General features: G+C 53.3%; 8 protein-coding genes across 8 annotated transcripts; 5 read left to right on the forward strand and 3 right to left on the reverse strand.

Annotated features, from left to right (window-relative positions):
• Window positions 1-387: 387 nt before the first annotated feature.
• On the reverse strand, window positions 388-2,288 carry BJY04DRAFT_184509 (uncharacterized protein). The gene is made up of 5 exons (XM_073710625.1): window positions 2,088-2,288; window positions 1,883-2,026; window positions 1,759-1,812; window positions 1,416-1,707; window positions 388-1,338 (listed from the first exon to the last, which is right to left on the reverse strand). The coding sequence occupies exons 1-5, from the start codon at window positions 2,169-2,171 to the stop codon at window positions 602-604; spliced, it is 1,311 nt and encodes a 436-aa protein (XP_073573176.1). The 5' UTR covers window positions 2,172-2,288; the 3' UTR covers window positions 388-601.
• A 2,061-nt stretch (window positions 2,289-4,349) lies between these two features.
• BJY04DRAFT_216186 (kinase-like domain-containing protein) lies at window positions 4,350-6,344 on the forward strand (the record flags this gene model as incomplete). The annotated part of the gene is made up of 1 exon (XM_073715666.1): window positions 4,350-6,344. One exon carries the CDS (start codon window positions 4,350-4,352, stop codon window positions 6,342-6,344), a length of 1,995 nt encoding a protein of 664 aa, XP_073573177.1.
• An 824-nt stretch (window positions 6,345-7,168) lies between these two features.
• BJY04DRAFT_206344 (beta-glucosidase) lies at window positions 7,169-8,939 on the forward strand (the record flags this gene model as incomplete). The annotated part of the gene is made up of 3 exons (XM_073713702.1): window positions 7,169-7,525; window positions 7,561-7,917; window positions 7,953-8,939. The coding sequence occupies 3 exons, from the start codon at window positions 7,169-7,171 to the stop codon at window positions 8,937-8,939; spliced, it is 1,701 nt and encodes a 566-aa protein (XP_073573178.1).
• Window positions 8,940-9,330: 391 nt separating this feature from the next.
• Window positions 9,331-10,354, reverse strand: BJY04DRAFT_216188 (SUR7/PalI family protein; the record flags this gene model as incomplete). Its single annotated transcript, XM_073715667.1, has 2 exons — window positions 9,331-10,158; window positions 10,220-10,354. The coding sequence occupies 2 exons, from the start codon at window positions 10,352-10,354 to the stop codon at window positions 9,331-9,333; spliced, it is 963 nt and encodes a 320-aa protein (XP_073573179.1).
• Window positions 10,355-10,863: 509 nt separating this feature from the next.
• BJY04DRAFT_216189 (PLAC8 family protein) lies at window positions 10,864-11,452 on the forward strand (the record flags this gene model as incomplete). The annotated part of the gene is made up of 3 exons (XM_073715668.1): window positions 10,864-11,008; window positions 11,063-11,160; window positions 11,222-11,452. 3 exons carry the CDS (start codon window positions 10,864-10,866, stop codon window positions 11,450-11,452), a joined length of 474 nt encoding a protein of 157 aa, XP_073573180.1.
• Window positions 11,453-12,157: 705 nt separating this feature from the next.
• BJY04DRAFT_184512 (uncharacterized protein) lies at window positions 12,158-12,422 on the forward strand. Its single transcript, XM_073710626.1, has one exon. The coding sequence runs from the start codon at window positions 12,190-12,192 to the stop codon at window positions 12,361-12,363; it is 174 nt and encodes a 57-aa protein (XP_073573181.1). The 5' UTR covers window positions 12,158-12,189; the 3' UTR covers window positions 12,364-12,422.
• A 2,578-nt stretch (window positions 12,423-15,000) lies between these two features.
• BJY04DRAFT_184521 (uncharacterized protein) lies at window positions 15,001-17,106 on the forward strand. Its single transcript, XM_073710627.1, has 3 exons — window positions 15,001-15,094; window positions 15,147-16,847; window positions 17,012-17,106. The coding sequence occupies exon 2, from the start codon at window positions 15,435-15,437 to the stop codon at window positions 16,356-16,358; it is 924 nt and encodes a 307-aa protein (XP_073573182.1). The 5' UTR covers window positions 15,001-15,094; window positions 15,147-15,434; the 3' UTR covers window positions 16,359-16,847; window positions 17,012-17,106.
• Window positions 16,492-18,163, reverse strand: BJY04DRAFT_226463 (putative feruloyl esterase; the record flags this gene model as incomplete). Its single annotated transcript, XM_073718418.1, has 2 exons — window positions 16,872-18,163; window positions 16,492-16,812 (listed from the first exon to the last, which is right to left on the reverse strand). Exons 1-2 carry the CDS (start codon window positions 18,078-18,080, stop codon window positions 16,492-16,494), a joined length of 1,530 nt encoding a protein of 509 aa, XP_073573183.1. The 5' UTR covers window positions 18,081-18,163.
• Between the last annotated feature and the right edge of the window lie 54 nt (window positions 18,164-18,217).

The following is an 18,217-nucleotide window of genomic DNA, read 5'->3' on the forward strand; positions in this document are numbered from 1 at the left end:
GGTCCTGTAGGAGGTAAGGTTGTTTGAGGATATGCATCCACCTTGAAGAGCTTAGCTTGATTCTTTTACTGAGCGAACCGCTTAAATGAGGGCGGCTGTAATATCCGTTTCATGGAGAACATAAGCCTATGCGGTATTCTATTTCTGTGTACATTACCCGCATATTCAACTTCTAATTCAAGCAAGTCGACCCACCCGCAAGCAACACTGGATATCTTTGACTTATCGATGGAATATTATTTATAACAGAGGTGGCTATCTCCAACCCCCAAGGGACCGCACACAGAACAGTCAACGTCTGCGGGAGGATGGAATCTGTGCGCTGTTGCCTGTGCGACACAGGAACTATTAAAAGAGAAAAACGTCTACTCCGCGGGTCGAAGAGTTGTCTGAAAGTCCAAGACTCACTACATACTCGCACGGTGTATTCTCGGCAATTATGTACGGGATTCACAGTTTGATGGATAATAATGGATGCAGAACATAAACAGCCGAAATCCATGACAGCGCTGTTGAAGAGCTGCCTCTCACAAAGTATGCGCAATACAACAAAACACGGCTAACAAACTGCCCAACTCATACCTCCTACTCAAAATCACCCCTATGCGCACCGAAGAACCGAAACCGAAGATACATCAATGCGATGCATCGCAGCTGAAAACTTGCAGGACACCCTGGTACATGAACAATGGTGCCCATAGAAACAACTTGCATCCCGACAATCAGGGCCATTGTGACACACCTCCTGCCTAACTTTATGCCGGTAGACCAAGACCTCCCCGGGCGTCAACGGCCCATGCGAATAGGGGCAATAGCCACTACACGTATTCTCCTGCAAATGATACTTTCGACAGTATTTCATTTGTGCAGGGCCAACTTTGTGCTCCCAGCTACGTTCTGCTTCTGCAGACGTAGAAGGTAGCTTAGAGTCAAGCCGTTGATTTGCCGCGTTTATGTAGACCGAGTTTGCGGGCAAATCTTCGGGCTTCCTTGAAACAACACTTCGGGGTAACGTAGGGTAGGGAGTCACCCACAGGCTCCCTTGCGATAGGCTTCCTTCACCTTCGACTACCTCCGCATTCAAGGCTCGGTGTGCGGGAGGCGGCGAATAGCGAGTAAGCACAGGTTCACCTCGGAAAATCGTCTCCAGCCGCCGCATGGAGCGAAAGCCTAAACCAGAAAACTCTTTGCCTGTCTCAAAAGCGGGGAGGAGAGTCACTCGGTCTGCAACAGCGGTATTCTGATGTCTCTCCAAAAGACGAACGTAACCGTTATCGTGGCATGCTCCGAAAATAATATGACGGCAGGTGGGGTTCGTAATGAATTGCTGAAAGGTACCTATCTCGGTTTTCTCCAGTCAGTATTTGTGGAGAATCGATATGCTCGCTACTATTATTTAGAAATGTGCAGCTAACCTTTTATCTTCTCATCGGCACGATCCTTGCCACTACCGACCAAAACAAAATCGGATGCATCAAAGGCCTGCGAGAACCCCGTCGCAAAACCTATCAGCGACCCCGAAGACTTCGTAAGTTTTGCCTTAACCAGTAAATGAGCAAGCCCGTCAGCGTTGGCGAATGCCTTGATCATGATCGGTATACTCGACAACTCTGGGTGTGAGCTCTTCAAATGCTCCCTGACAGCAGCCTCGAGATCTAAAGCTGCATTCCGACCGCCGTCTTTGTCCTTATAGTAGGCTTCTTTGAACTAGAATATGTGAGGGCCCCGTTTCTGGCCTTTCGCGGAGAGAATACTTACAATATAGCCATCAGCGTCGGCGTCAATCAGGACCAACACGAACGAGCTCCGCTCCTGGATCCCTTGTTATCATCATCCTATATTCTGTGAAGATAAAGGATCTGAAAATGAGAGTAAGACAAACGATAGCCTCCTGCAACTCCTCAAGTTGACGCATCAGCGACTTCGAGTCTTCCTGTGTTTGTCTGGCAGCAACACGCTCCCTCTGAAGGTCGTTTGAGACGTCGCGAAAGTCCTTGTCCAGCTTCTCAATCTGAACGGAAAAAGCCTTGCACAACAGAGATTAGTGATTCAGTGGAAATGTCCTTTTGGAGTTGCCTAATCCTCACCTTCATCTCCTCAGCTTTCCTCTGCTCAGCATCCTGAGTCTGAGAGACCCAGTCCGAAAACTGCTTCGCAACGGCGACCGCCATCTTCCGCTCTTCCCAGGCTTTTTACCGTAACCCTTCGCAAGAAAAAAAAAAGATTTATCTACCTGAGATTCGACCGAGCCAGCTTCTCGTCTGCCTGATAAGCAAACGCATTGACCGTACCCCACCACCCGGTTTGACAAGCCTCACCCACGAAGGATCCAGCACAATCGATCCAGCCTCGCTGCAGGGAGGGATGCCTGACTCACCGTGAGTTAGCCTTTGCCATAATGGTCATACTAGGCGCACTTGGATTCCAATCAGATATGCTGGCTTGGCCTGAGAGTCATCGCTCAAAGACAATGTTGCCTCATCGAAGCCTGATGCTCGCGCACGCGCTGCCGCCACTCATAGCCAAGCATCCACTCTTTGACTGCCACGACAGTGTGCTGCATGCCTACATTTTCGCTAGCTTATCTTAGCGTATAATACGACACCAGATTATCCCAGGCTCTTGTAAACTGGGCTCCTTGAGAGACTCGTACTGTATCGTCCGTTCAAACCTCTCCGAACTCGAAAAATGCCAAATTAACACCTCTCATCTTTCCCCAGCCGTACGGGCCAAGCCGAAGGGACGGGAAGGCCTCAAGACCATAGCATACTGCGATGTGAGAGGATCTCAAGCATTTGCTATAGAAGCAACTATTCAAGGGAGAAGAAGCTTGCATGGAGAGGAGAGAGCGGAATCCGTTGTTAGTACATCATCTGTATTTGCGGATGAGGTGGAAAGGCGTCACGTGGCCAAGCGAAGGTATACACAGCTTGGACCGTGACACGTTGCTGGTTCTTTACAAGGTGTTAAGGCTGATTTAGAGGCTAGAGACTAGGAAGACTTTACAGAGAAAATAGACAGCATTTTACTTACAGACAGTCAAGATAGCAGGGACATAGCAGGGACTTGTCCAGGATTAGGTATAAAGAGAAGGCACTCTTCTTATAACTAATACTAGATTATTATATCACGGTACAGCTAAGAAGAGTTTCCAGACCCGTATCCGGGTTTTAAATATTAAGTTACCTGTTTAATCCTTCTAACGCGCCTGGGTTCTAGATCAGATTTTAATACAATCTGTATAAGTAACTGTGTAGATCATTTACTGTACATTTATTATACATATGTTTGATAATTATCCAAGACATACTAAAGCTTTCACTCAAACAGAGCCAAGCCAGATCCTTTAGATACCACACGTAGCGGGGAAATGCTCCACCTTCGGATCAATATCATCAAACCAGCAAGCCAACAAAGTACCAATTTCGTTATGTGATCGATTCAAGAAACACGGGATCTGTCCACTAACACTCACAGCAGTGGGTTTAACGAGATATGAGCACTGAGAGTTAATGTCACCTACTGATATACGCAAGGACCTGGAAACGTGGAAGGTCACATGAAATCTCCAACTATCCATGGGGATTGCACGGTGTATTAAGCTAGCTGTATGCGAGCTTATTTCATGTTAGTTCAATTACGGCATATTAATCTTAGCGCCATCTTCATTGGTAAGAATATAATCCATGCTTCACGATTTATACGCATCTAAGATTGATTCGCCCTCATTCGGGCATGGTCGCTCAATGCAGGTGATGTAACCGCACCAAGTTCTTGCCAGTGGGTTAAAAGGTGCTTGAAAGCCAGGCCAAGTCTTTGAATCACTGTAGAAGATAGACAGTTTGTCTTGGCTAATTTTGACATCTGGTTTGGGGGGCTCCTGGAACGGCTGTGGTTGAATTAGGCTTATTTGCGGTCCAACATAGGGCAGGATTACAACAACTTTGAGACAATCTATTAGATGGGATAGGATGCTCCTATTGTTTCGTAACTTGTTACCCCAAAGCAGTAGAATAGATGGGATGCATGCACAAAGAGATCCTTAGGCAGGGCATCGCCCCTCCAGTCTCCTCTAATAGATCTATGCGGATCTCTACCCTGAACATGAAGAGGCCCACATCACCTCAGTTCATCTGAAGATCGCTTCAAAGAAAGCCATTGCCGAGGAATATTGGTCTCTTTATGTCCTGAAAGGATGAAAAACCGAGGTAGCAGGTAATTTCCCCGCAAACTCGTCTCGCGCAACTGCGGGGTTGGCTGCTTTTTTTCTGGGGTACTGACGATAGGTGGATCTACTTAGATAGCATAGTTTCAGCGTCTGGTCGCTTGTAGTAACACGTTTGATCACCATGGCCCACATCAAGATAACCATCCAGAGCATCGAGGACCTCTCGGTGGAGTTCCTCAGTCAAGCCCTAGGCGCCAAAGTCGTGGACTTTACTTGCGAGAGAATCGGCACAGGGCAAGTCGGCGAGTGTCATCGCGTCAAGCTACAACATGCAACTGATGAGACTGGACCTGCCAGTGCAGTGATCAAGCTCGGCGCATCCGGTCGTCTCAGCCGGGACTCAGGATGGAGGTTGGGGATCTACGAGCGTGAATCTCGATTCTATTCGGAGATTGCTCCATTGCTTGAGTCGAAGGCTATCGTCAAGAACTATCATACGGTTTGCGACCGTGAGGGTGATCTGTTTCATATCCTCTTGGAGGATATATCCCCTGCTACAGCTGGAGATGATATCGCGGGTGCGACCCTAGAGCAAGCGCACCTTGCCTTGAGAGAACTCGGGAAGCTGCAGTGCGAATTGCTGAGCAAACCTCTTCCGGAGTGGGTGGAGACGGAGGTCAAAGTAGGCCAGGCCTACTTACAGCAGCTGTGGACAGGCTTTCTCATTCGGTATGGAGAACGAGTGAAGCCCGAACACCAGGAGGTCGTGACTAGATGGCTTTCCTGCTTTGATGAGTATGCTCGAAAGGTTAGGGCGTCGACAAAGCACAAGTGTCTTGCGCATGGCGACTACCGACTAGATAATATGCTCTTCCGCTATGATGGCGATCGGCCAGTTTCTCTTTCCGTCGTGGACTGGCAGATGTTGACCACGGGGTCAGTCTTCCAAGACGTTGCGTACTTTATCGGCTTCTGTATTCCGTCCGACATCCGGCAGGAGCATATCAAGAAGCTTCTGCAGACATACCACGGTGCCTTTGGACCGAACCCACCGTTCACCCTGGAAGAATGCGAAGAGGGTATCCGCGAGCTCTCCTTCTGGGGCCTCCCTCTTGCATTCGCGTCGCCGATGATCCTAGAGCAGACAGACCGCGGAGACAAGATGTTCCTCACCATGCTCGACCGCCTGGCAACCTACATCATTGACCTCAAAGCGGTCGATACCCTCCCAAACCCAGCACCCTCAACGCCTCTAGCCGTCGACCCCAGTGACGAAACCAGCCATCCCGCCAGCGACCACCCCCTGCACAACGAAAGCCTGTATTTCGACGTCGCCGACACAGACCAGAAAATCGGCCTCTGGATCCGTCTAGGCGTCACACCGAATCAACCTGGATCGTGGTACAACGCATTGATCTGCGGTCCTGGACGCCCGACTATCGCCGTCTCAGACTTCGAAGTGCCCCATCCAACCCCGGATTTCACTATAACCAGCGAGAATATCAACGCTACGCACACACCCGAGATTCCATTACAGCAATACCGCGTCACATTAACCGGGAAGGGCGAATCCTTTCCCAACCCAGCTGATTTACTTAGCGGGAAGCCCAAAGGAACCCCAGTTACAGTCCATCTCGACCTCACCTGGCACACAGCCGCAACGCCCTACCAGTGGAAGATCGCAACACGGTACGAAATCCCATGCACAGTCTCCGGAACACTAACGATCGACAACACGGTCACAACATTCTCCTCGGCACCGGGCCAACGAGACCACTCCTGGGGCGTGCGCGACTGGTGGGCGTTCGACTGGGTGTGGACGGCCTTCCACCTCGACGACGGGACGCATATCCACGGCGTGCAGGTTCGGGTTCCGCCGGGTCCTGTTTCGGTGGGGTATATCCAGGGTCCTGACACATCTATCACGGAGTTGACTGGTGTTGAGGTGGTTGAGGAGGTAGGTGGGGATGGGATTCCGGTTCAGGCGAGGATTGTGTATTCGGTTGAGGGAGAGAAGGACGTTGTTTTGCGGATTGAGATCAGGGGGCAGGCGCCCGTGAGGTTGGAGAGTCCGGATGGACGGGTGAGTTTGTTTCCTAGGGCTTGGGCGGTTGTGGAGGCTGGGGATGGGAGGAGGGGGGTTGGGTGGGTGGAGTGGAATTTCTGTCAGAAGTGATATGTATCTACTTGATGTATTGAGTTTGGAGACTGTGCACTGAGATTCTATGTGAGTTTCTGTCGGTGACTATTAAGTGGTGCCTTGCGATCTGCCGCGTGGCACGGGTTGGTTGGTGTGCGCTCGTAGGGGTTCAGATAATTCCTGGCATCACCGTGCTTGCAAATCTCTAGTTGGCTACGAATTCGAGCCAGCGGGTCAAATGCGTAGAGAGGATATCAGCACTTCGATGGAGTCTTGAGGTATACACGCTATCCCTGGTTGGTACAGCAGTCTCTTGGTGCTAACAAGTGCAATCTCGCTGCAGACGTGAACTGGTCTCAAGGAGAGACCTTCTCGTACACGCGTGGCTGTTTGTAGCTGGTCATCGGCTGTCTCTTTCAGGGGCCACACCTGCATGGGGTTGAACCAGAACCTTGGGTGAGGGCTTGAGTATGGAGTAGGAGGTCGTGTCGTAGCTTCTCTTGTCCGGAGGCTTCTCCTATTGTCAATGCACCCCTCGGAAGAGGGATCTGCTTCGATTTGCGTCGGATGAACGCGGCAATCAGGAGTAAAACGCCGACTTGGAGTAAGCTGGACCTTCAGGGTCCAGGGGAGTTATGTGCAGATCCCCCACTCCTCGGCTGCCCACCTCCACCCGCAAGATGTCTTCCATTCCTTCAACCTTGGGCTTCCACAACTTGATAATCCCGCCCTAGTCTTGGCCTCCACCCGGATGCTCCCGTATACCCATGGCCTGGGTTCTGCGGAGGAACTATAAAATACTCGTCAGGCAACATGCTGAAGAGAGAAAGCCACCGACCCTCCTCCTGGACAATTCGAAAATGCTATTTCACCTTGCTCTCACTGGCCTAATTCTAAGCTCGGTAAAGGCAGCCCCTGCTGTTACCGAGACTGACACCTCCAGCACCTTCACCTACACTCAAGTCACCTCGACTCGATACGCCACCCCATTGCATAGCCCGTTGGTCTTCCATACTCCGTTTGCACCCCCATTCTCCGAGGTGTCAACCCTTCTCCCACCGGGGGCAACATACACTACCTACTCACTGGATCCCGAAGCAACGCTCACCCCTGATGGCCAGTATGGGCAGAGTGCGTACGCAGTTCTATGGAGTAACCTATCCTACACTTCGCCTCCCCCATTCACGACACGCGTGATCCCAAGCCCATCCCCTCGGGTGAACTGGTCTCTTCCTTACCCCTGTACAATAAGATCGATAACAAAACCCTAAAGCTACCCCACGACTTTATGTGGGGGATGTCTGCTGCAGCCTGGCAGATTGAGGGCGGGCTGCAAATTGACGGCCGTGGCCCCAGCGACATGGACCACCACGGAGCAATCCAATCCAAGGACGGCCGCGACGACGCAAACACGGCGACCATGAACTACTGGTTGTACAAAGACGACATCGCGCGGCTGGCAGCAATTGGTATCCCCTATTTGTCATTGACCATTCCGTGGACTCGCATCATCCCCTTTGGCGTGACCGGCTCGCCCATCAACACCAAGGGACTGGAGCACTATGACGACGTGATCAACACCTGTCTGGAGTACGGAATCACCCTCATGGTAACCCTCAGCCATTCGACTTCCCTCTCTCCCAGATGGACGACTTCTCCACCCTGCCCGAGAACTTCCTCTACTACGCGAAGCAGGTGATGACCCGCTACGCAGACCGCGTGCCATACTGGTATACCTTCAACGAGCCCAACGTCGGCGTCGAATGGACCCTCAACGGGTGGAACGACCTAATCCAAATGAACGAAGCCCACGCAGACGTCTACCACTGGTACAAGAACGAGCTCAAGGGCACCGGCAAGATCTCCATGAAAATGGCCAACAACCTCGCCCTGCCGCTCGACCCGTCCAACAAAACCCACGTGCAGGCCGCCCTCCGCTACCAAGAATTCATCCTCGGAATCATGAACAACGCCATCTTTCTCGGGCAGCAGATTCCCGCGCAGGTCCTCGCAACCGCAGACCTAGACCTGACCCCGCTGACAGACGCCCAAATCGCCATGTTCAACGGCACCGCCGACTTCTTCGCCTTCGATCCCTACATCTCCCAATTCGCCTCTCCCACCCCAGAAGGCATCGACGCCTGCGCCGCAAACTCCTCCAGCCCCGCCTGGCCCTACTGCGTCACCACCTCAATGGTCCAAGCCGACGACTGGCTCATGGGCCACCCAGGAAACGCATACTCTGCCATCGCCCCGCAGTACGTGCGCCAGCAGCTCGGGTACGTGTGGAAGACATTCAAGCCAGCCGGCGGGATTCTCCTCGCGGAATTCGGATACAACCCCTTTGGCGAGGGGGCGCGGAACGGCGACGCGCAGCGGTTCGACCTCGAGCGCACGCTGTACTACCAGAATTTCCTGAATGAGATGCTCAAGGCGATTCATGAAGATGGGGTTAGGGTTATCGGGACGATGGCGTGGAGCTATGTCGATAATAATGAGTGGGGGAGCTTTGAGGAGCAGTATGGGTTGCAGACGGTGAATCATACGGATGGGAGCTTCGACAGGGAGTTTAAGCGGAGTATGTTTGATTATGTGGATTTCTTCCATGACCATATTGAAGTCAAGCTGTAGGGAGGAGTTGGAGGAAGCAGGCGAATCCTAGTCCCTGGAAGCATTGGATACCGGTGTCAGTGTGAAAACTGGAAAGATGAGAGAGTCAAGCAGTTTGTATACAGTCACAGTCCACCCAACTGCACAAAGCGCTCCACAAGATGCTGGAAACTACCTGAACAGTATCCTACCTCTACCTGCCTCCTTACTTACCCAGGTCTGGTGATATTATACTATCTCTCTTCTATACTAACAATAGATACCCTGCTAGAGCCCCGCGAAGCCAGACAAAACAGAGCTACGCAATCCATTGATACAGATACACCAGGTGCAGCGTCCCTGTCTGTTCCCCAGTCCTTCTTCCTGCAGATGTTCATCCTCTGCTCCGATCTCGGTAACCGCACCAAACCAGTCATTGGTAGGAATAGCCACTAGATTGCGGGCCATAGGAGGTCTGTTGCATCGGATGCATAGGGTACGGGCCAGCGCGGACAGTCGTAAACCGCGGTCGCTCTTGCGTCACATCAATAGGCCCAGGCACGCCATGATAGGCGTATTGGGGTCCCTGATCCGGCTGTCTTGTTGAGGAGTGCCCCGAACAGCAGCACATGGTTACCGTCCAGAAAACCAGAGCAGCTAGAGAGAAAAGAACTGCGGCCCAGGAGACAACGAGGACTCGGATTCCGAGGCTGGTCGTGATGTTGAGGTCTCTAAGCACGGTCGCGAAGGTTCCTTTTAGGAGCGAGAAGGTCACAGTTGCAGTGAGTGTTCCGGCGATGGTGAATAGGCAGGCGACGGCGGACACGAGAGCAGTGATACAGCTGCCCCAGCGGCTCCAGATCGAGAGGAGGCCGAGGAGGGTCTCGATGGCGGTCACGGTAATTGCGAGGATGTAGCCGGAGGACATCCATAGGGAGACTTTCTTGTACACGCGTAGCTCTTTGGTCAGGTGGGATGGAAGCTGCAGGTCTTTGGTTGTCTCGTTTAGGTGCCACGCTTGGATAGGATTGAACCAGAACTTGGGGTGAGGGCTTGAGCAGTAGGTCGTGTCGTAGCTTCCTTGCTTGGAGACTTCTCCTTCGCAATAGCCCCAGAGGCCGACTGAGTAGAAGTCTTTGAGATTGCCGTCGTTGTTGGCGTTGTGGAGTGCGGTGCTGAGATAGTGCAGGGCAGTCGAGTTCAGATGATGATCGTCGGCGGTTTCTGACTCCGGGAGCGTGGTGAAGTTTGAGAATTGGACCTTCGCATAGGGGTTAGACTCGAAAACGAGGGAGACACCGGCACCTGGGTGATTGACATACCCGGAAGAAGTAGAGTTGGTCGATGTCCGCAGCCTTCCTGGTGCAACTGACGCAGACTATAGCTAGGCAAACCAACGACGCCAGTGACAGTAGATACGGCACAAGGCTAACGCAGACACGTCCTAATTTCGCCATCGCAATATATAGCTGGAACGGCGGGAATGCTGAGATCTCCGAATTGGAAAGGCAAGTTCTGGCCCTGAGAGTACAAGGAAGAGGACATTGCCACTCTCATTATTGTGTGCTCAATTTGTAGTTTCGCCTAATCCTAACCTTCAAACCCAACCGTTAACCTGAAGTTGGCGATTTTGTGGTTCACCGGAGTTGGCCACGTTTTGGGCGTTGGGAGATCCCACAGAGGCAACGCCGACACATGGCTTGCAAAGCTTGACCTGCGTGTAGCCGGGATCTGCACTTCTGCAGCAAGTCAGGGGCTCGGAATGGAGTCTCCTGAAGAGTCTTCTATCCAAAGTGGTTAGCAGTCCTCGGTCCGAATGCGAACTACTCTTTCGGGTCTTCTGGGAGTGGGTCCACAGCACGGAGTACTCCGTATAAATGACCATTTCCCTCAATCATTCACTCGGAAAGACTATCAATCAACGCTCTCTCTCTCTCTCTCTCTCTCTTTCTTTCTTTCTGTCTCGATGGCCGCCTACGAGAAATCATACCGCTCAAGCCCAAGCGTGCCACCCGCATACGGCCAGGATGTCTCCCCAGAGGCGCGAAACATCACGCAAAACCGCGACTGGAACTACTCACTATGCGGCTGCTGCTCCCCGGGAACTCTGTGTATGTACTGGCATTGGCCTTGGTACGAAGCGAGCTGATCAGATGTATTCCTAGGCTTCGTAACCGCCTGTCTCCCCTGCCTCACCTTTGGAAAGACACAAGCAAGATTGCAAGACCCTACGCTGCAGAGCTACAATAGCATCAATTCAGAGGTAAGCTACACGGCAGTCTTCAACTGATTTCAAGCACAGCTGACCACTGCCTTCCACGTAGTGCATGATCTTCGGCGTCCTTTCCCTCGGCTACTTCCAATGGATCATCCAGACCATCCGCCGCGGCGAGATGCGTGAGAAACATGGCATCTCGGGATCGTGCTGCGGGGATTGCTGTACTGCGTTCTGGTGCGGGTGTTGTGCGCTCGTGCAGGAGGAGAAGGAGGCCGAGCTGCGGACGCGCCCGGAGCTGATGGGGTATAAGAGCACGCCGCAGATGGCGTATCCTTGAGTCGTGGTCTTTGACTTGGGTGTATTGTATTACTGGGCTGAGCCTATCGCGGGCGATTATACCGTTTATTTTCTTTTACTGTTTGGAGGGGGTGGGGAACTTTTCGCAGTGTCGATCTGCTGTCGGTCTTTTCATCCTTTTTTTTTCTTTTTTTTTGTCTCTTGTCTTACTCTACATGTCTTCCTCATCGTCGTTTGTACTATACTTGCAGCTACCTTTGCTACAATTTCTCAGCTTGGCTGAGCTGAGGAGTAAACGGCCTACTGTACCTACATACTCCCGAGTACGTTGGCCAGGCTTCTTTATCCCAACTAAGAATAAGATAATTCCCTGACCTCCAGGGCGAGGACCAGCTGGGGATACAGCCTACCGAAGATGAGGCTCACCCAGTACTGCTGACTCGTGAGAACTCCACCTCACCCAGCACGACAGGACTTTCTAGCTGAAGACACACCAATAGTTAGACACCTTGCCAAAAAGGGCAGTTCGTCGTGTTCGGATCCTCCCCTCCTCGAGTAGACCACTCAGCATCCTTGATTTTGGTACTAGCACTACGCTAATTATTACCTAAAACATGGCTGTACGGGATGTATCATCTGCTCCCTTGGATCACTCTCTGATGCAATCCACTGTCTGTGGCGCTCTAGCCTGACAGCCGGCCTATGTGAGCCAACAACCCCAATCTCTAACCCTCCTCACTCCAGAGTTTCCTTTTCTCCCATTCCATTGATACAGCCATGGCCGAGGACTCAGTTCCTCGCAAAAGCTGCCGCCCCCGAGCTGGGCAGGCCTGCCTCTATTGTCGCAAGAGGAAGGTCCGCTGCGACTTCGAGGCCAAGGGGCAGCCTTGCACAAACTGCTCGCTGGACAGGATAGCCTGTGAGCTCAGGTGCAGACAGCAACGCAGGTAGGTTGGCTGTCTTCACCCAGTCGCAGCTCACCGACCTCTCTTCCAGGCAGCCGGATCTCCTCATCACCACCCCAACCACTGCCGATCCTCCCATGACCCCGTCAGATTCAACGACGCGTCCAGCTCCTATACATCATATCGCATTCGCCAACAAAAAATCCACAGAAGCCGACTCATCTCGTGACAACAATGGTGGCACAAATGACAAGACATTTCAAGGTTCGTGCAGCCATGAACAAGCCCTGCAGCAGCGCCCGTGGCTAAAGAGATGGCGTTGGAATCGCAGTGGGAAACACGCCGGGAGCGAATACGTTCGGGAGTGTGACCAAGCCTTGGACACATTGGTCAGATTATCGCTTCATACATGCCACAATAGGTGACAACATGCCGGAGTGGGATGTCAATCTTCTGCAGCAGCGGGGATGCTTCTCGTTGCCTGTCCCAGCCTTGCTCTCCAAGTACGTTCGCGAATATCTTCTCCATGTGCACCCCAATCTTCCGGTCATCAACGAAGCGGACTTTTGGGATACCTATACAAGTAACCGACGAGAGCCAATTCCCCTCATACTGTTTCAGGCAATGTTGTTCGCTGCATCTAGTGTAAGTGACTGGAGTGGCCTCAATGTGTCCAGCCTACTTATTTTCTCCGCGTATCAGTTCGTGAGCCAGTCTGTAGCCAGGCGACTGGGCTTTCAATCACTTCGAACATCGCGGGCCGCCTTCTATAATCGTGCAAAAGTATGTTGTCAATCGTGTGATGCCATTCCTACCCTGACTGACCTTTCAAGACGCTGTATGATCTGGAGGTCTACCCTGACGACTTCTGCTGCGCACAGACTGCCCTTCTCCTCACCTACTACTCCTCTCCAACTAACCCCCATATCAATTCATACTGGCTGAGGATTGCCCTTCACCACGCCCGAGTTATCCACGCGCATCGCTACCACGAGCTCATTCGGCACGAGAAGGCCAACCTACTCAAGCGAATCTGGTGGGCCTGTGTGTGTCGAGACCGAATGCTTTCTCTCGGCCTCCGCCGTCCCTTCCAGATTGGAGCCCATGAGTTTGACTTTAGACAGACCACACTGACGATAAGCGATTTGTCGGATGAGATTCATCGGTCTCTCGTGTACAGTGCAAGCAGCAAACGAGCTCTGATACAGCTATTCAACTTTCAGTGTGAGCTATGTGTAGCGCTGACTTCCGGTCTGACCCTGCTATATTCCTTTACTGCTGCGGCTGTTGTGACTCAGGAGCAGCTTTCCCATGGAGTTGACGAGCTGTTGCGGTGGTACCAACACACCCAAGGGCAGTTGGACCGTCTAGCTGAGCCGGGATTCGAACACGATTCGACTGTTCTCTACAAGAGCCTCCTTCTGATCTACTATCAGTACGTCTGCACTTTGTTAACTTTGATTGGTAACGAACCTAACAGACAGGTCCTAACAGCAGCGCGCAGCTCGCACTGCAGACTCATGCTATTCACTTGGACTTGACCCACCGCAATGCTAAGAGCTCAGTAAAGCCCAAAGTAAGCGAGCATATCACGGGGATTACCGAGTGTCTCCTAGAGCTGGGTCAGAGAAACCTGCTCGGATACCTTCCGATAACAACGTAAGTCCTCTTCGCTCGGCGCGATCAATGCTGGGCTAAGTGGTGGACATAGAGCTGCTAATGTCACGCTTCCATTGACCTGGTACATGATCAGTACCCAGCACCCGTCCGCGGGGAGTATCCCCAACGCACCGCAACTCATTTACAGCCGGACATTCAAGATCCTCCAGATGCAGTACGAAGGCATAGACGAGATCCTAGATTACATCGACAAGATCGTAAACCAACACCGATGCCCAAAGCGACCAATAGACAGGCAGCGATCTAATACATCGACCCCTGTGGGTTACAGCGCATGTTCGTGCACAATGCCCAACGCTGCAGAGATCTCGGTGGCAATCGACAACTTTGCACACTGCCCACGGGGCGAGTATGCGCGAATCTCAAAAATCATCGACTCCACCCTTGCCACGGGCCGCCTGTCAGACCGGACAGACCTGCCCACATCACTCCGGCTGTTCAAGCCCCCGATCGAGCCGAGATCGTACTGTCCGTTGCGTTGTAGGCGGGATACAGACGCCTACACCTCCAATTGGCCCCACGAGCCTCACCTCAGCACGGCAGAGGTAGAGGAACAGAGTATTGAGACTTTTCTAGGGCCCTCCGACCACTGGGGGATGACTGCCTATGGGGAAGACAGCGTTCTACCGTCCGCTGTTGCCGTGGACAATAGCGCGATGTTACTGCAATCAGCCGACATCCAGGCGTTTCGCGTTCCGGAAGGCTTTGGCATGTTTTCATCCACGTCGTCGGCTGCGGACCTGGAGTTTTCCATTTAGCTAGGCACTCAGCTGTATTACCCTTTGCAGTCGACCAGGATGTTGAGTAGTGTGTAAGTAATAGTTATAGGCTTTGTTAGAATAGTACTAGTAGGACCGGACTACTCCGGGGGGATAAAACTCGGCTCGAAGTGGGGATGTCTCCATCAATCAGCGCAGGGACCACTGTGACTAATTCGGACTCGGCCTCTGTAGGCTGCGAAATTCCTGGCCTGCAGAGACAGAATTCTCTCAACAGCCATGACCCCGACTGGCAGCAGTTATATCGGCAAGGCAGCCCGAAGGTCGCACACCAAGTCGAGACTGGGCTGTGCCACTTGCAAGCGCAGGAAAATCAAAGTAAGCCAGCCGTGCAGGAGACTGCAATCAAGCTAACTACCGTACCCTACAGTGTGATGAAGGCAAGCCCTCGTGCAAGAATTGCTTGCGCCATTCAGTCCGGTGCGACTATCCATCTAGTCCCTCCACTATCGAGCCGACAGCCCAGGATGCCTTGACTTTCATCTCCTCCTCACAAGATAATTTCAAGCCTCCCAAGCGCCCTTACAAAAGGCGTAATGGTAAAGGTCCAGCATCTGACCTGTCTGAGCGATCGGCCACCCCAGAGACGACCTCCTCTGCCGTGGGTAATAAATCCTTCCAATTCAGTCCCACAGATCTGGGACTATTCCACCACTTCATGACGTGCGCAGAGCTGGGAGCTGGCCAAAGCGAATGGCAAACGCAAATGACCCGCTGGGGATTCCAACACCACTACTTTCTTCGCCTCCTTCTCGCCTTTTCAGCCTTTCACCTGGCGCGAAATCCAACCCAGCTCCAGCAGATTATCGGGCAAGACATCGACTACGCTGCAGAGGCAGAGAGACATTTTGAAATCGCCGTGCGAGAGGCTGCATGTGTCGTCCCGCAGATTACCGGCTGCAACGGGCAGGTCATCTACACCGGGGCGGTCTTCATCTTCACCTGCTCCCTGGCACGAGGCCCGCAGCAGGGCGAGTATCTCGGCTTTCGCGACGACGGCGGGTCGGGCTGTCTCTTGCTGTTCATGGGGGTTCGTTCAATTCTGGACATTTGCAGTAACGTCCTCTCACTGGACGTTTCTAGCTCGCATTCCTATGACTTTCAGGGGAACGCGACGCGGCCAACACAAGAACTTCCCATCCCAACACCCCCCCTACCGACAGGAGCCGACGCCACGGCAGCAGACTACCTCGACCAACTGGTCTCCCTGCTGGACAGCACGTATCCGGCAGACCAGTTGGTACACCTCGACTACACACGCGTCATTGAAAGCCTCAAACAGACATATACCATCGTACATCCCCCATCAGACTCCGCCGTTGAGCGCATTGGCCATTTCCCCCACGTCTTCGGCTGGCTGTACACCCTGCCGGACAGCTTCCTGCATGATCTTCAGCGACGGCACCCGCTCGCCTTGACCATTTTCGCTTTCTTTGTTGTCCTGCTCAAGCACATGGACGTTGCTTGGTTTATTCGCGAATGGCCAGAACATATACTCGATGGCTGCTGGCGCAAGCTCGACGACTTCCACCGACAGTTTATCAAGTGGCCGATGCTGCAGCTGCAGCTTCAGGCTGTTTGACCTGTTTCTGGCGTTGAAAAATAAACCAGTACAGAAAGAACCGTCTTGACTTGACTACTATACACTGAACATATTCATAGGTACAATCGTTTTACTTCATCCCACTCCCACAAATGACAGCTCGAGTACCTCGTCACTCACAACGGAAGCTGCTCGCCACCGAGGCATCCCCTCCAACATACCTGGCCTTCTGCGGGTAGGGGCACAGCTTCCGATGAAATATCGTACCATTCGCAGCCGCGTACTCGACAGGCAAGGTCTCCGGCGCCGTCCCGTTCTCGACCCAGCGCCGCAAGGCATTAAATACGGTCGTGGGCTGCCCACCTGCGCCCCCAGCACAGTGGCCCAACCCGGGAGACTCGAAGAAGCGGTAGAAGTCGTGGACATCGGGGAGCCTCTCCTTGACGGAGTCATAATAAAACTCGGTACCCTTGGTCGGAATGGAGGGGTCGGCCTGTCAGAATGTTGTCTGTTAGCCGTGGACATCTGGTATAGAGCCCCAATGCAACATACCATGCCGTGATACGCAATCATTTTCCCTCCGGCATTGCGGAACTCGCTCAAGTCGGGATCCGCAGCGTCGATGAACCCGCTGAACTCCTGCACCGCGTGCTCAAAGTAGCTGACGTACTCGTCCAACGTCATCGTCGTAGGATCAAAGCTCGCATTCTTCGCAACAAACATCCCAAACCACGCATCCGGAGTCGCTGCTGTCTTGTTCACCCCAGCCACAGCCACCGACCCCAACCCACTAATATCCGACCCCGGGTTGACCCCAAACCACAATCTCTCCCCACCCCTCGTCTTCGGACCACCCCACGCAGCCTCAGCAACAACCGCAGCGCCCCAGCTCAGCGCCATCGTCCGATTCCCCCCCTGCCCCTCCCCACACACAAACGTCTGATTCACCGACGAAAACGGACTATACTGACACCCCTCCACATCCGAAATCAACCCATCCACGACCCCATCCTGCCCATCACAAACCCTCACAGCCTCCCCCGTAAGAAACTCCAACTCACACCCCAACGGCTCAACCCCATACCACCCCTTCACAAGGGCAGGATAGTAAACCCCGGACGTCAGCCGCGTCCACGCCTGCGCCGGCGCCGACGCCGCAATCCCATCGTACGCCCGCGGATACCGCTGCGCAAGCGTCAGCCCCTGCCTCCCGCCCTGCGAGCACCCGCTCCAATAGCTGTACGCTGCGTCCCGCCCGTAGAAGCTACGCACGAGACTCTTCCCGATATCGGCCTGGTCGGCTAGCGACCGCGAGGCTAGGTTCTGGAGCGATACGATGTCGACGTTCCCGGGGCTGCGGAGCGCCCAGTCGAGCGGGGAGGGCGTGTCGCCGAGTCCGGCGTCGGTGGTGGTTGTTGCGTAGCCTTCGGCGAGGGCGGAGGCCATGAAGAAGGGGGAGAGGGCGAAGCGGCCGGCTTGCCAGCCGCCGCCGCCCGTGGCTTGCAGGCGGCTGTTCCAGTCGGTGGGTGGCGGGAGCCAGGTTTCGACGGTGATGTGGTCGGCGTAGCCGGGGTGGGTGTAGGTTACGGTGATGTTGCAGAAGGTGGCGTTGGTGAGGCTGGTGTCGCCGTGGTTGTAGTTGAAGGTGGCTGGCACATCTAAGGTGAAGTTTGTGGCCCAGGAGGCTGTGAGGGAAAGAATCTCGGCGCCGTAGATCAGTGGTGGCTGGATTGCAGCCGGGGAGCAGGCGGTGGTGTTCATTTTTGTAGATAAATAAGTAGGAAGGGATAGGAGGAGGTGAGGTGAAAGGAAGGGAAGAGAAGAGAAGAGAAGGGGGGAGGAGGTGGTTATATAGCTATTCTATGGTTTCTATCACATCACCGTGGGCCCCGGAATGA

Source organism: Aspergillus karnatakaensis (assembly GCF_047715665.1).
Source record: "Aspergillus karnatakaensis strain CBS 102800 unplaced genomic scaffold BJY04scaffold_14, whole genome shotgun sequence".
NCBI lineage: Eukaryota > Fungi > Ascomycota > Eurotiomycetes > Eurotiales > Aspergillaceae > Aspergillus > Aspergillus karnatakaensis.

Coding starts and splice junctions, on each gene's coding strand:
- BJY04DRAFT_184521 (XM_073710627.1), top strand. CDS start 15,435: ATGACGTGCGCAGAGCTGGGAGCTGGCCAAAGCGAATGGCAAACGCAA.
- BJY04DRAFT_184509 (XM_073710625.1), bottom strand. CDS start 2,171: ATGGCGGTCGCCGTTGCGAAGCAGTTTTCGGACTGGGTCTCTCAGACT. Junction 2,027..2,087: donor GGAAAGCTGAGGAGATGAAG/GTGAGGATTAGG, acceptor CTGTTGTGCAAG/GCTTTTTCCGTTCAGATTGA. Junction 1,813..1,882: donor AGGAGTTGCAGGAGGCTATC/GTTTGTCTTACT, acceptor CAAGGGATCCAG/GAGCGGAGCTCGTTCGTGTT.
- BJY04DRAFT_184512 (XM_073710626.1), top strand. CDS start 12,190: ATGGCCGAGGACTCAGTTCCTCGCAAAAGCTGCCGCCCCCGAGCTGGG.